Genomic DNA, 13,223 nt, shown 5'->3' on the forward strand with positions numbered 1-13,223 from the left:
TTTTAAAGTATATTTATTTTTAAAATATTATTTTTTATCGTCCACCATTGATCAAGGTTATTCCAATTAAGAGTTATAAATAAATTAGAAATGCAAACCATGCATCACGCACAAAGCGGGGAGTACTGGCGCCAGTATTACACGAAGTGTTGGCTTTCGCCAACGGCGACGTTATAAGGGAGAAATGGTGAGTGACATGGTCGTTGGCACATACACGACGAGGCTGACGTTATCGCGTCAGTGATTCGGAACGTGTCTTTCGCATGATCTATTTAACGCGCCGGTGAACACGCGCTCTCGTCGGGGAATCTTCTCAGCGACGACGATGACGGCCGCCACGCGTTACCGTCAACTCATGCCGTGCGGCGCCGCAGAAAATGCCCGGATGCCATTTTCAGGATAGACGATGAATATTCTTATACGAGAGCGCGTACCCTTCCAGCCGAAACTGAGCTTTCTCGACTGCGGAACGAATATCCTACTCGTACAAATGTCGAGGAGGACGCGTGACGACGAGAGTGCGAGCGATAAGTGCGGGTGACGAAGGAGGGAGAAAGAGAGAGAGAGGGAGAGCGGGCAGGAAGAGAGTGAACCTCCGTAAGTGGAGGCCTCATATTGTGCGGCACGAGGTGCCGACGGATATACACCGACACGTGTACCGTAAATGTAATTACAGCTTAAAGGGAAGTTCCATACTAAGCGATCCTTCGCGGTCGAAGTGGGTTCTGCATTAATTAGAAGCCAACTTAATTAATACGCGCTTGTATGTCGAGCGTAACCATCCTGGGAATCTCACCTACACGGCGAGGAAGAATGAAACGTTTCTTCCTGTTGACACTTTTCGGCGACTAAGCCGGAAGATGGTCTCCACGTACGTCCGCAATATCGTTGCTTTTTACTGGCGGTCGCGGCACGCCAGATTTTCATAAAGAATTTGCATTTAGATATAGTCGCGTGCGATAAGGATCGGAACACTCGAAGTGTAGCATGCTTTTCTTATTACTGGCAGTAAATAATTTCTACTTACAAACTCTCGAGGGACAAGCAATTCGTAATTACGTACACGGATTAATAAATTACAAACACCCACAAATTATTTAACACAAACACGCGTTTAACAAATATATATATATATACCTTACTGTGTTGAATAATGTATTAATAAATTTATAATTTACAATAATTGACTACGGGATTGATTTTACAGACAACCGCGTAAATGCCATACGAACGGTCCGGATTATATAAGCGAAAACGACATATAAACAACGTGTGTACGTGTATGTCTGTGTGAGACTCTTTGAACGCTAGTGACAAAATATTCCCCGTTCATTTTTATTTATATATGTCTCGGGCACACATTCCGTTCTGCCATCGGCGCCGGTTCCGTACAAACGTACACATTGCGACGCGGAAAGGTCGGGAAATATTATGCTAGGAACACGAGAGAGTATATGAATTATTTAAGCGCGCGATGAAGAGGCGGAAGCGCAGAAACTATACCGAAGGCATTGCATCGTTTTGTAATTTCTGTCAGCGGCCAAAATTTTACGGTTACGATCTCACCGCATTCGCGCTGCGCGCGCTCGTAAATGTGGGTTGCGCACATATGTGATTCTTTTAGATTAAATTATAATTTTAATCGCACATAGGATTAACCGCATATTCTCGTTCTCTGCGATACGTCATATAGTTGAAAGATACAACACTCCTCGCAAAAATGTACCGTCTTTTTTGGCTTTCGAGCACTTTGCATACTTATGACGAGTTCCATAGTATTTTTCATATGATTTTTTAATATATCAAAATGTCAAAAAAGATTAATAAAAGCGTAAAGTAAGATGATTTAAATTTGATTTTTAACCTATTACACGCGCGATCAAATTCGATATTCAAATCATTGGACCATCCCCTTTTTTATTGAAAGTGAAATTATGAACGATATTTACTACGTGGAACAGCCATAAACATTTCAAAAAGATTTTGGAGGGACGGTATAAATCTGGAGATTTTACCGACCCTATCTGAGATACGAAAGAACAGTTGTCGCGAGGGCAAAGTCTCGATCTAGTGATATATTCCATCAATTAATGGCGCTCGATAGTCGGAAATTTGTCGACCATGCCGGAAAATGGATTCAGATACGATGGCTTTCCTACCGGAACGTGTTATAGCCCAAGATAAAACTAAACCATTTTTACTGTACTCTCATGCATGATATTACAGACTTTCGATTTAGGAAAAATCGTTAAAAATTTACGTCCTTCTCTCTTGGTATGTTCATCGTCGTATTATTACACGTTTCCATAAAATAATAAGAAATTTTCGTCAAAATTATTAATTATTTTTATTTTTTACCGATTATTTTTTGATAAAGTAATTAAAGAAATAATATAAGAATATTAAGAAAAGAAAAATATTAAGTAATTCTCAAAAAGCAGATAATATAATAATTAAATTTTTAAAAATACACACGTATATATTCACATGTGTGTGTTATATAATTGTAACATATTTATATATAACGCACACCACACACACACATGCACGCATTTCTCCTCACATATAATATTTATGTAAACTCTCACGCGATTCGATTATCAGTCACGCATGTGTTATTAATTTAACACAGTATTAAATGAGCGCATAAATATTGATGGCAGTTAAATTTATCTATAGCATAAAGCACATAATATAAGCATATAAACACTCGTTATAAATGCATAGATTTGTTTGCTTTCATCTCACGCATCATAATTCATTCGTATTTTGTTTTAAGCGATTTAGTTTTGCAATCATACACATATTAAATAAATAGCTGAAATAAATATTCCCTTTCTTTCTGTTATAGATAATTAATAAATATTTATCTAGAAATCAATACTCTCGAAAAAATTGGAGAAATATTACGTAGAATGCTATAAAATGATTAAAACTTGAGCAATATATATTACGGATAACCTCTGTGTACAAAGTTTTCTTTTGTAAATAAGAAATCTCTCTCCCTCTCGTATTCGTATATAATTATAGATATAATACTGTTTCTTTCTCATTTTTGAGGAACCGTAGCCACTTTTTATTTTACGTTTTTTTAAGATATAATTAAAATCATAAATTAAGATAATGTATGGAGGAGAAGGGATATAATTTATTATATAATACATCATTTACTTACCATACAAATGCGTTATTACATTATCCATTCCTCGTCATGTGGCTCTTTCCCGTTTTCCTCTGTAAGTGTGGTGGCGGCGTGACTTCTCATCGGATCATATTTCCATCCCTGTAACAATATAAACTGATTTATTCAAACATTCTTCCACTCGTTATTCACATGAGATTCGTTACAATCAACGATTTCTACGACATGGATTATTATTAAATGTATACAAAGCATGTAAAATTCAGATAATGTTTCTTTAAAAATATCAAAAAATATGTCTCTTGAATTATAAATTATTGAAAAATAATCTTCGTAAGAAATATATTACGCTATTCGTTCCAATTATTATATATTCTATATGAAAATATAATGCAATTGTCTATACAGTTTTCAAGCATAACGAATAAGGATTTATTAGTGTTTAATCGGTCAAGTCGTGAAAAAATATGAGTTATTCTCGGAACGCGGTGCTCCCAATTGCAATTTCATTTCTCTCAAAATCCGATCGTAACGCCAGTTTCCGCGCCCTTCGCGATCTGCCTTTCCAGATGGCGTTCCAAAAATGTAATTACTTTCGTATGCATGGCTATGGGGTAATCGGTCAATTTGGATAAAAATTGAAAAACGATTTGGATAAGTTTTCCGAAAAAAAAAAATCCAATAGCGAGTTGCGCGATTCGTCATTTCATACAAATCGAGTTATAATAAAAATTGTGCGCAAGCTTTCGTGTAAAGAGACCGTCAGCTGTTGTTCAGCTTCAAATAAAATTGGTGACATGTTTGATTGTATTGCTGAAAGTTACAGATATCGAATTTCAACGAAACGTGTAAAGCAATTATTGAAATATGCAGGCAAATGAAAACAGCTTACATTTCGTACGATCATTTCGCAAATTTTTTGACATTCACTCGTAACAACATTTCACTTCGTTAACCGTGAATGTAATACAAGTGCACAAACGGAAAATCTAATGTATTAGCTTTTTAAATAAAATTTTGTTTTAATACGAAAACAAAAATTTGTTTTAAATGCTTGTATGTATGCAACAACGATATCATGTGTAAAGAAATTCATCTACTATTTCTTTCTTTTTTTCTTGTAAATTTATAATTAATAATGCCATTATTATGCTTCTTCAAAATTGAATTTTTTTACACATATATCTTATGTTTGTATTAAATATATTAATAAATACATTAAATGTGTGTATTTTATTTTTATCTATATATACATCTTACACATATACACACACACCCACAGATAGTGGAAGGGAGATAGAAAATATATATTTCCAATTAATATTATAATCCTGTTAGTATTACTTTATAATTTTCTTACTTTATATAATCTCTCTTTTGTTAATATATTTCCGTTAAATTTGATATAAATTGATAAATTTAATATCCGTAACATGACCCGCGGCAACATCGGTGCTCTCTATTATGTCATTTAAAAAACGCATGCTACATTCACTTCTTTACATTCATCGCGTACAATATCGCGCGTTTATACTTAAAGTCGCTCCCTCCCTCTCTACCCTAGACTAATGGGAAAACTAGCGTTGCCCACGACTTTTTACCGTTAGATTAAAATATGCAAATAACCCAGGAGCGACGCGCTAAGCTCGTAACCCGGTAGTCCCCTCTCTCCTCCTGTCCCTTCGAGCGAATGTGCGGCGCCAACCCTCGCAACCACTCACGAATCCGCAAGCCGTCCCGCAACCGCGCTTCCCGTCCCATCCCTGGTACACGGGCATCCCCCTCTTCCCCCCACCCCTCCTGGCGCGGGGACCCCCGCGTGATGTACGTATTCGCCGTCGCGACACCCGGGGATGCTCGCGGAGATTACGAGGGCGCAATGCGGAGCGCGGAATTACATTTTAATTTCATCGGTAGCAACGCTCCTATTACGAGCCCCTTCATCGCGCGCGTACAGCGTGCGGCACAAACTATCGGCAATTGAAATGATCTCCACCTCCGTAAAACCGAAGAAGTTATACGTAGCAATTTCGCATATTCATTTACACCATCGCCGAATTGTATATACTTGAGATTCGAAGAGTAGCTGTGGACAAGCAATTGTTTCGCTTCTCTTCATTATCACGACAAAAGATTTTTTTTTTTCAATTTTATTATATACAATATTGGTGAAAATTATTATACATTCAAAGTAAATAATATTATATATATGTGTAAATACAAATTATGTAATATCTTCAAAGTTTATAATCGCAAAATATTTTTTAATATTATTATTTATATATTTAAAATAATACAATTTATATGTATTTTATAATGTTTTTTTCCTAAATATGTGTATGACTAATCTGTATTATCATAAATAAATAATATTGGTGATTAACAGTGTATGGCTTATCGGCGTAAGTTACAGGCGTTTAAAATTAAAACGAGAATGCTGGATGAATCGCTCTGTAGAAACATTTAACGTGTAGGCGTAAAGCATGTAGACATTGCGTTCACACCGTGGCATAAACTGTCGCTAAATCGAGCTACGAACCCGAGTACGGAATATCTACGTGGATGTAGATGTAGGTACAATAGCCGAAAACATTCTCTGTATATGGAGATAGATTTTATGTATGTATGTGTGTGTGAAAACCCATGCGCCACATGTACGTTTTTGTCCGTATATACTCGTATCATTTCTATTCGCTTGTGAATACGATCCGTCCGTGTTCTCTTTAGCAACAAACCCTCTCTCTCTTTCTCTCTCTCTCTCTCTCTCTCTCTTCTGCCTACTGTAATGAACAGCGTTGTAATTTTTACAACGTGCACCTGTTGTAATCTAGCGCCGGGGATTTTTGCCGAGCTACGTGATTCATTCGAGTACTCTGGCTGGCAGCGAAGAGCGCCACGCGGCCTTTATTAAGTTTTTGTCGTTGTAAATTCTTTCAATAAACGTCGGGCGACGAGGGAGAGGAGGCGCGAAAATCATAACGCTTGCTTTATGCGCGACAAGATCTCGCGTTGTAACGCTAGCGTCTAGCTCTCTCCTTTTTTTTTTTTTTTTACATTCCTGCAACCGACTACGCTGCGCGTCATAATGCACGCCGTAAAAGTTTTACAGTGCCACCCCCGTCGCGATTCCCGAGAGGCGAATCTTTGCGGAGTCGAGCGTTCGTGGATTTTTGCCGAGAGAGGAGCATCGAAATATTCGTCTCCGGCGAGATCTCGCTCGTCGACGGAAATTTGTTCGACACCGTAAAAAAAAGTATGCGCTATCGTTGTCGGGGAGATTTTTTTCGTGGATAGGTGACGAGCCACGTAGTTTCGCGAGATGCACGCGCGCGTAAAATGTAAGTATTAAAAGGAACGGAGTTATACGCGCGCGTTTGTTTATCGTTTCTACGTTCCCTTCCTACTCAAACACAGCGAGAAACTTTTATCAGCGCGCTGAATTCAAGCCGCTACGCGGAAGAGCTAAGAGTTGCGCGTGTAATCTTGACACGTCGAAACTTCCTCACGGCGTTCGTCGCAATAACGAATCTGAAATTTTCGTCACGTACCGAGCGCGTTCATTTAAAGGGCGGTAAAGTTGGTTTGTGGAGCCGCGGGATTTGCACAGCCTCGCTAAATGTAATCGCGGCTCTCGTAGCTTGGTCAAATTATCATCCCCGCAAAGAGCGGAAGCGTCATTGCCGCAATCCGAACATTTCGTTGCGTGAAAGATCCGCATTTTAGAACCACCAACTCGATTGCATATATTCGATGTAGCGGAATAACGAAACAGACGATCTCTTCGCGAAAGGAAAATCAAATATGTATCCGCAATCTGATTATGTAACTAAGAATAAGCAAATAAAAAATCGCGGATAAAGCACTGCGTTAATCGCCGCGCATGATGTTATCGGTGGCGTAATAGCCAGATATGGAGAGAGAGAATCGTGTCCCGAAAAGTTCCCCTCCTCTCCGCATTCGAAGTTTCATTGGTATTTCGCTGCATCAGAGGGTTCATGCGGCCGGTCTTTGCACAGGCCGTATATTCTCCGTCCCTCTCGCACTTTCGGCCGTCACGCGTGTCCCTTTTTCCCTCTCTCATTTCCCGGTTGGCTGCTACTGTCGGGTGTTTCCAGCCCTTCTCTCATTAAATCATTTGTTCTCCGACACCGCGCCGCGCCACGCCGTCGCGCTCGCCATTCCCGTCGGCGGTACAGCGCAAAATATATCCGGGCGAATATTTCGAGAATAAACGTCGGCTCGTCTTTTCTTCCCGTGCGAGAGCTCATACCCGTCAAATTCATATCAAGGTAGTTTAAACATAATTCATTACAATTTTTGCCGTCCGATTATTCCTCATAGAATATTTCTAGCTGAATTATGTACTCTCTTATAAATGAAATCATTGAAATGTGTATTATCATTGTCATCTCATGCTATAAGTATAGCACTGCAAATTAGTAAAATCCTACTGAAAGAAATCATTTAGTTGCTGTTTCAATCAATGATATATTTTTAAAAATGCTTCTTATATTATAATTTTATAAGAAATAAATTTATAACAATATGTATATCTTAATTATGAAAAAAAAAATATTAAATAAAAATTTCGAAAGGTCGGAAAACAAACAAATGCAAAAATCAGAGAATGATATGAATTTTATGTCAAACTCTCTTATTATATTAAAATCTTCTTTAAAGATAAACGCACAATTGCGTTTACATGCAATCATTTTTTTTCCCCACGAAACCACAACTCTCGCTTGTCTGCAAGCAGCTTCAATCGACGATGCCCGTACGCATCGTCCGCTCGGATTATGATGACCCATCTACTACGGTCAGCTCGTTCAGTTTCGATTTATGGGTAACCGATAACCGGATTCGCGTTCGCCCCCGCTGCCCTTCCTTTCGACCACCATGTCAGTCCTCTGCTGTGTGCTTTTTACGAGGCTACCTGTGCGATAACATCATGGAGCTACGTCAACAAATTTTTCCCCGGCATCGTTCTCTTCGCCCGGAAAGTCGATGACTATAGAAAGCAGATCTTACGATATTCCCGATGAGATTTTCGTATTCTTTACGAAAAGCGAGAAATTATTTTTGTTCCATATAATATTTCAATTAGAATTTAATTTTACATAAACAAATGAAAGCGTTGAATAGATAAAAGTTAATTATATTATCAAAATTTGATGGTGTGCATCTCTCGAAGGATTTTTCCATCCGGAAGAGATCTTTTTCCACTTGACTCGGTGTCTTGTAAAATAATGAATTCTCGGAAGAATTCACGGAAAATTTAAGCAAATAAATAATCATCATCATGCTGAGGCCTTATTAAAAAAGAATATCAATATATCAAGCAATAAAAAAAAATACCAGCCCACCAAAACTATAAGCCCTTACGGTCGACACGCTCGTCCGTTGAGAAAGATAGACTCCGACCTTTGTGCGCTGTTGTTCAAGTCCGATATAAAGGGGACATTGAAATGTCGATGTCCAGCGTCGGTGTGAATATGATGAACGTGATGGGCGGAATATAGACAGCCAAGCGAAAAGTATCAGCGTTATTGCTCCAACACTTTAAATCTGCGGATTATCCTCGCGGCTTAAACTCCTTTTCCGCCGCGCGCATTCCCATTCTCGCCGACATCAGCGAGACAGTATAGTCGACGAAATCGTTTCTTCTCGCGACTACCATGGAGATTCGAGTGCTTCCCCCTTTTTCTTTCTTTTTTTCTACCGTAAAATGACGCGCGCAAGTTACCACGAGATTACAACAGACAGCGAACGGCGTTTTACGTTAATGTTATTAAAAAGCGTACGGAAATTTCGAGGCATATCATATCGTGTGACGCTATTTGGGTTATTGCAATTCTTAAAATCAGATTCAATGATACCTGATTATCGACGGAATCAATACAGGCTGGCCAAATCGATAAGTCATCGATCAGAAAAGAATATCCATTTTTTTTTATTTTAAGAACAAGAAAAAGGAAAATTAAAATTATTTATGTATAAATACATAAGAATACAAAAAATTATACAAAAAATCTAATAATAATGTGTTTTCATGAATTCTAATTAATATATATATGACATTAATCATATATGGATTTGTAATAAAATATATATAAATTTAGAAAAAAATTATATCTATATATATATATATATATCTTTAAAAAAAAAAATCAGAAGTATATAATTTATTTTATATCTATAATCACACACACAGCATAGTTAATTATTCAATGATTCGAAAAAGACACAAGTTTAAAACTCCCTAAACGCATGCCAAATCGTTAAGCACGAAGCTCGCACGCGTTCCCCGTCAGGGGATGTAGCTTTTTTAATCAACACCGAGCAATGGTCATTACGATGCCCTTTTAAAGCCCCATAACGCGTCGTGGCGCGGGGCGCGAAAACGAAACAGCGAAAGCAAAAATATGGCCGCCGCCACACCGGCCGCCCTCACGGCCGGTTTTGCTCAAAAAGAGTCCCTTCGTTATGGACGACCGTATTTCACGTCGTTAACGGGCGCCGCCGCGTTTTGTCGGCGATAAACTCGCGACAGCCACGACAGATACGAGGATGAATGCCGCGCTCTACGCGGATTGATGAGGGACATCAAGCGCCAGTCAACGATTACCATACCCTGAGTGACGACGTCCGCTCGTCGAAAATGGGGAAAAAATCTCAGCCGCCTCCGGGCATTTTCAACTACAGAGAGATGGATCGAAGAAAGAAATCTGTGAAATATGGTTTACACGAACAGCTACGCGCCTGTTTCATGCCTCGAATCTCTCACGACAGAAAAAATAAAATTGGTCAAAGAAGATTATTACATTGAAACAATTAGTTTGTTATTATTTTGACTATAACTTTTTAAGTGTGTAATAAAAATTAACACAAACTGTCAATAAAATAAAATACGGAGAATATATCTTACATAAAACAAATTTTATCGAAATCGGGCAATAAATTTTGGAATTGAAATATTGAAATTATAAAATCTCGGATTTTTTAAGTCTTAAATAAATGTTAGAATTGATTAGACGCTCAATTTTTAAACGCGTTTCCTAAATTTTAATTTAAAAAAATTAAAATTTTATGATAATCTAAAATTGTATATCAGATAAATATTATTATATACATACATACAATTTTCAACAGTGTACAGAAATATCATGCAACTATTAAGGATAATTAACGTGATTTATTATGTATTGCCGCAAAATAAAAAAAAGTATACATAAATTATAGCACTAGTTGAACATAATTCATTCTACATGGGACACGTTTAATGCAGCCTGTCTTGCAGAAGGTATCGCGCGCTGCAACATGCTTGTGCAATTCAATCGATGAAAGCTATCACGCGACGACGGTTATTGTATTCTGGATAATTTGAATAATGAACATTTTCCCAACCGGTAACTCGCATCTATCTTGTCCGTTTCCCAGGAGCGTCGCCGCACTAAAAGCGTCCAGGGACTTTTTGAGACATTGTAATATAAAGAATACCAAAAAACTACGAATAAGTTGGATAATCGATATCTTTTCTAATTAGATTTTATCGTGCACTGGAACTGAAAACTGCTACAAGTTTTCTCTACTAAATAAGAAGTCATACTCGATTTATGCAAGCATTCCCTGGAGAACTTACTTTTATTACAGAAGTAGCGCTTTTATTCTATTTCTTTCACATTTATGCGAAAAATACAAAAACTCTTCAATAAAAAAAAAAAATTGTTTATCTTTTATCTTTTTAAGTTTCAGCTCTGTTTTAAATATTTATGTACCGCTTGTGAATTTATACGATCGGATTGTATATATAGCTCATATATCATCATAATTCGTAAAGCAAACCATTACATCTAATATAAAGTTGGCTATTCTGACCTTTAACATTTGAACATCGTCAAACAAATTGTATTAGCTGATAAAGTTCACGCGAAAGTGCAACTTGGAGGGAAGTTCCAGCAATTTGGGTAGCATTGAGAAGTTAGGAAGGATCGGTAGAGACGTGGTAGGAATTGGTAGATCAGAAGTGCTCTTCCTAATTAGTAGCAAACCCTCTATAGCTTTCAAGGTTTACGAAATATATTTGAAATCAGTGAAGACGTATATCATTCTCCCCGTTTATTAACTGTTTGTTGTTTATGCGGATCTCTATTACTGTTAAAATCATCAATTATATTAATCATAAACCTCCGTATTCTCTGGATCCTACTATCGTCAAGAATGTTTTCCTGAGTCTCTTGAACCGCTGGTAAATAACGGCAGTAAATGGCAAACGCAATCATCGAGTTTGAGCGTACCCACTGCAACCGGAGGTAGTTTGAGAAGCGCACGCTAAGAAGATTGGAGAACTTCTCGTCGAGACCTGCCAATATCTAAGACGTTCTAAAGCGATTTATGTAAAAGTAATAAATTCCTAAAAGATATATATTCATATTGACTTTCTAACATTAAAAATACACAGATATTTTTTGACGAATACTTGCTTGAAAATCAATAATGATAGTCGATCTTATTAAAGTATTTTATTAAACTTTAATTAACGAATGTTTAGTTGGCAATTCATCAATCATTTCACGGATTCATGGAAAAGGAAATATTTTAACAAATTGTTATGTGTATTGTGTGTTAGCAGATACTTTCTTCTTGAAAGAAGAAAAAAAAACAGCATTTAACGCATTATCATAAATTTAATAAGTAAACAAAAATTTTAAAAATTCAGAATTTAAAAAATATACTCTAATTGTAAATTTAATTGCACAAAAATATCTGTTTAATAACTTTTTAGTCAAGTCTATGGTGATTCTAGGATTCTAGTAAACATTTAAGCATGCGCCCATCTAGGATAGCGCATCCTAACGTAACGAAGCTTTCGGAAGAGATTTTGTCCCAGAAGGGACGGTCGAGTATTATCTCGCATAGTCCCCGAAGGTAACCTTCGAGACTTTCCTGCATTAAATCGTTTCAGCGGCGCAAACAATTCCGGGTGGTCGTTAAGGATCCGCTACTGCTAGCCGCTTGAGAAGTACTTTCGCTCACTGGCCGTTTAGTTCTTAACTTGTGGCTGATAGTTTAATTAAAAATCGTGAACTTTTACGATATTGCGGCAAACAAATTTAAGAAACTGTGGAAATTGAATACTCACTCTCGAAAAGACAAATATACAAAATAACTTTAATATCTCGGATTATGAGTACAAAGAGATAACATAATATTTAAAGATATAGTCGTTATTATTTATACATTCATTTTTTTAAATACATTTTTTACGCTCTCAAATCTTTATAGCATTAAACTTTACTCCAATCAGTTTTTAGATAAATAACGATATCTTCGACTCTTTAGATCGTTAATCTTTTTCGCTTTATAATCGTGTAAAAATCGTAATTAAACTTTCTAATTACTTTTCATTATCAAAATGCCACCACATCACTTGCCTTGCTCTTAAATGCAACGAGCCGCAATTTCAAATAAGAGAGTCAACTTAGCCTCGAAGTATAATTTTGCGGATTTATGTAACTTACTAGGATTCAATTGCAAACGCGTTACATACGCTTTAGCAGGGAGCTTAGACGACGTTAAATGGAACGCTTAACGCACGGCGTCAGGGACGTAACGGCGTGTGTAGTAATAGTAGAAACGGATTTGGCCGCACGACCATGATGATATATTCGTTTCATTAGCCGAGCTTAGTGTCGCGGAGAGTACCCTGCCACTCGCAATCCTTCCGTTGAAGATCTGCTTGTATTTACGATACCCGATTCTTCGTGTGTGTGTGTTTGTGTGTGTGTGTGCATGCGCGCAATAGATTTTTGGAAAAATTTATCGATTGTTCCTATTTGTAACGACTATTTTATAAAAAAACAGATCCTGATAATTATCATACTTATTCATATTTTATAGGTAATTGTAATGTCTTGATTTTAATATTGAAAACACTCTCTTACTCTCCGCATATAGAAAATAACGCAGTAGAAGAGAGAAAGAAAGAAAATTACAGGAAGATACAAGCCAAATTAAAATAAATCAAAGAGTATATACATAAAATACGATGCCCTTGTCACGATTAGAGAACGCGATCAATAAG

At 37.1% G+C, this 13,223-nt stretch overlaps 2 protein-coding genes and 1 long non-coding RNA gene across 4 annotated transcripts in view; 1 reads left to right on the plus strand and 2 right to left on the minus strand.

Moving 5' to 3' along the window:
• LOC115232836 (phytanoyl-CoA dioxygenase) overlaps positions 1-3,283 on the minus strand; it is a 105,499-nt gene extending 102,216 nt beyond the window's left edge. Inside the window, exon 1 of the mRNA XM_029802967.1 lies at positions 3,176-3,283. Coding sequence (XP_029658827.1) covers positions 3,176-3,178 — 3 coding nt within the window. The 5' untranslated portion in view covers positions 3,179-3,283. The remainder of the gene's footprint in view (positions 1-3,175) is intronic.
• Positions 1-13,223, plus strand: part of LOC115232842 — a 92,540-nt gene that overhangs the window by 13,166 nt on the left and 66,151 nt on the right. The gene's annotated exons all lie outside the window — the stretch shown is intronic.
• The window catches only part of LOC115232839 (ubiquitin-related modifier 1), a 162,889-nt gene continuing 152,858 nt past the window's right edge, over positions 3,193-13,223 (minus strand). The window contains exon 6 of one of the 2 annotated variants that reach the window (XM_029802975.1): positions 3,193-3,283. The gene's annotated coding sequence lies outside the window, so the exon portion shown is untranslated. The remainder of the gene's footprint in view (positions 3,284-13,223) is intronic. The other variant, XR_003883663.1, reaches the window with a different exon arrangement.

The sequence above is a fragment of the Formica exsecta genome, unplaced genomic scaffold (assembly GCF_003651465.1).
Source record: "Formica exsecta isolate Colony F162 unplaced genomic scaffold, ASM365146v1 scaffold15, whole genome shotgun sequence".
NCBI lineage: Eukaryota > Metazoa > Arthropoda > Insecta > Hymenoptera > Formicidae > Formica > Formica exsecta.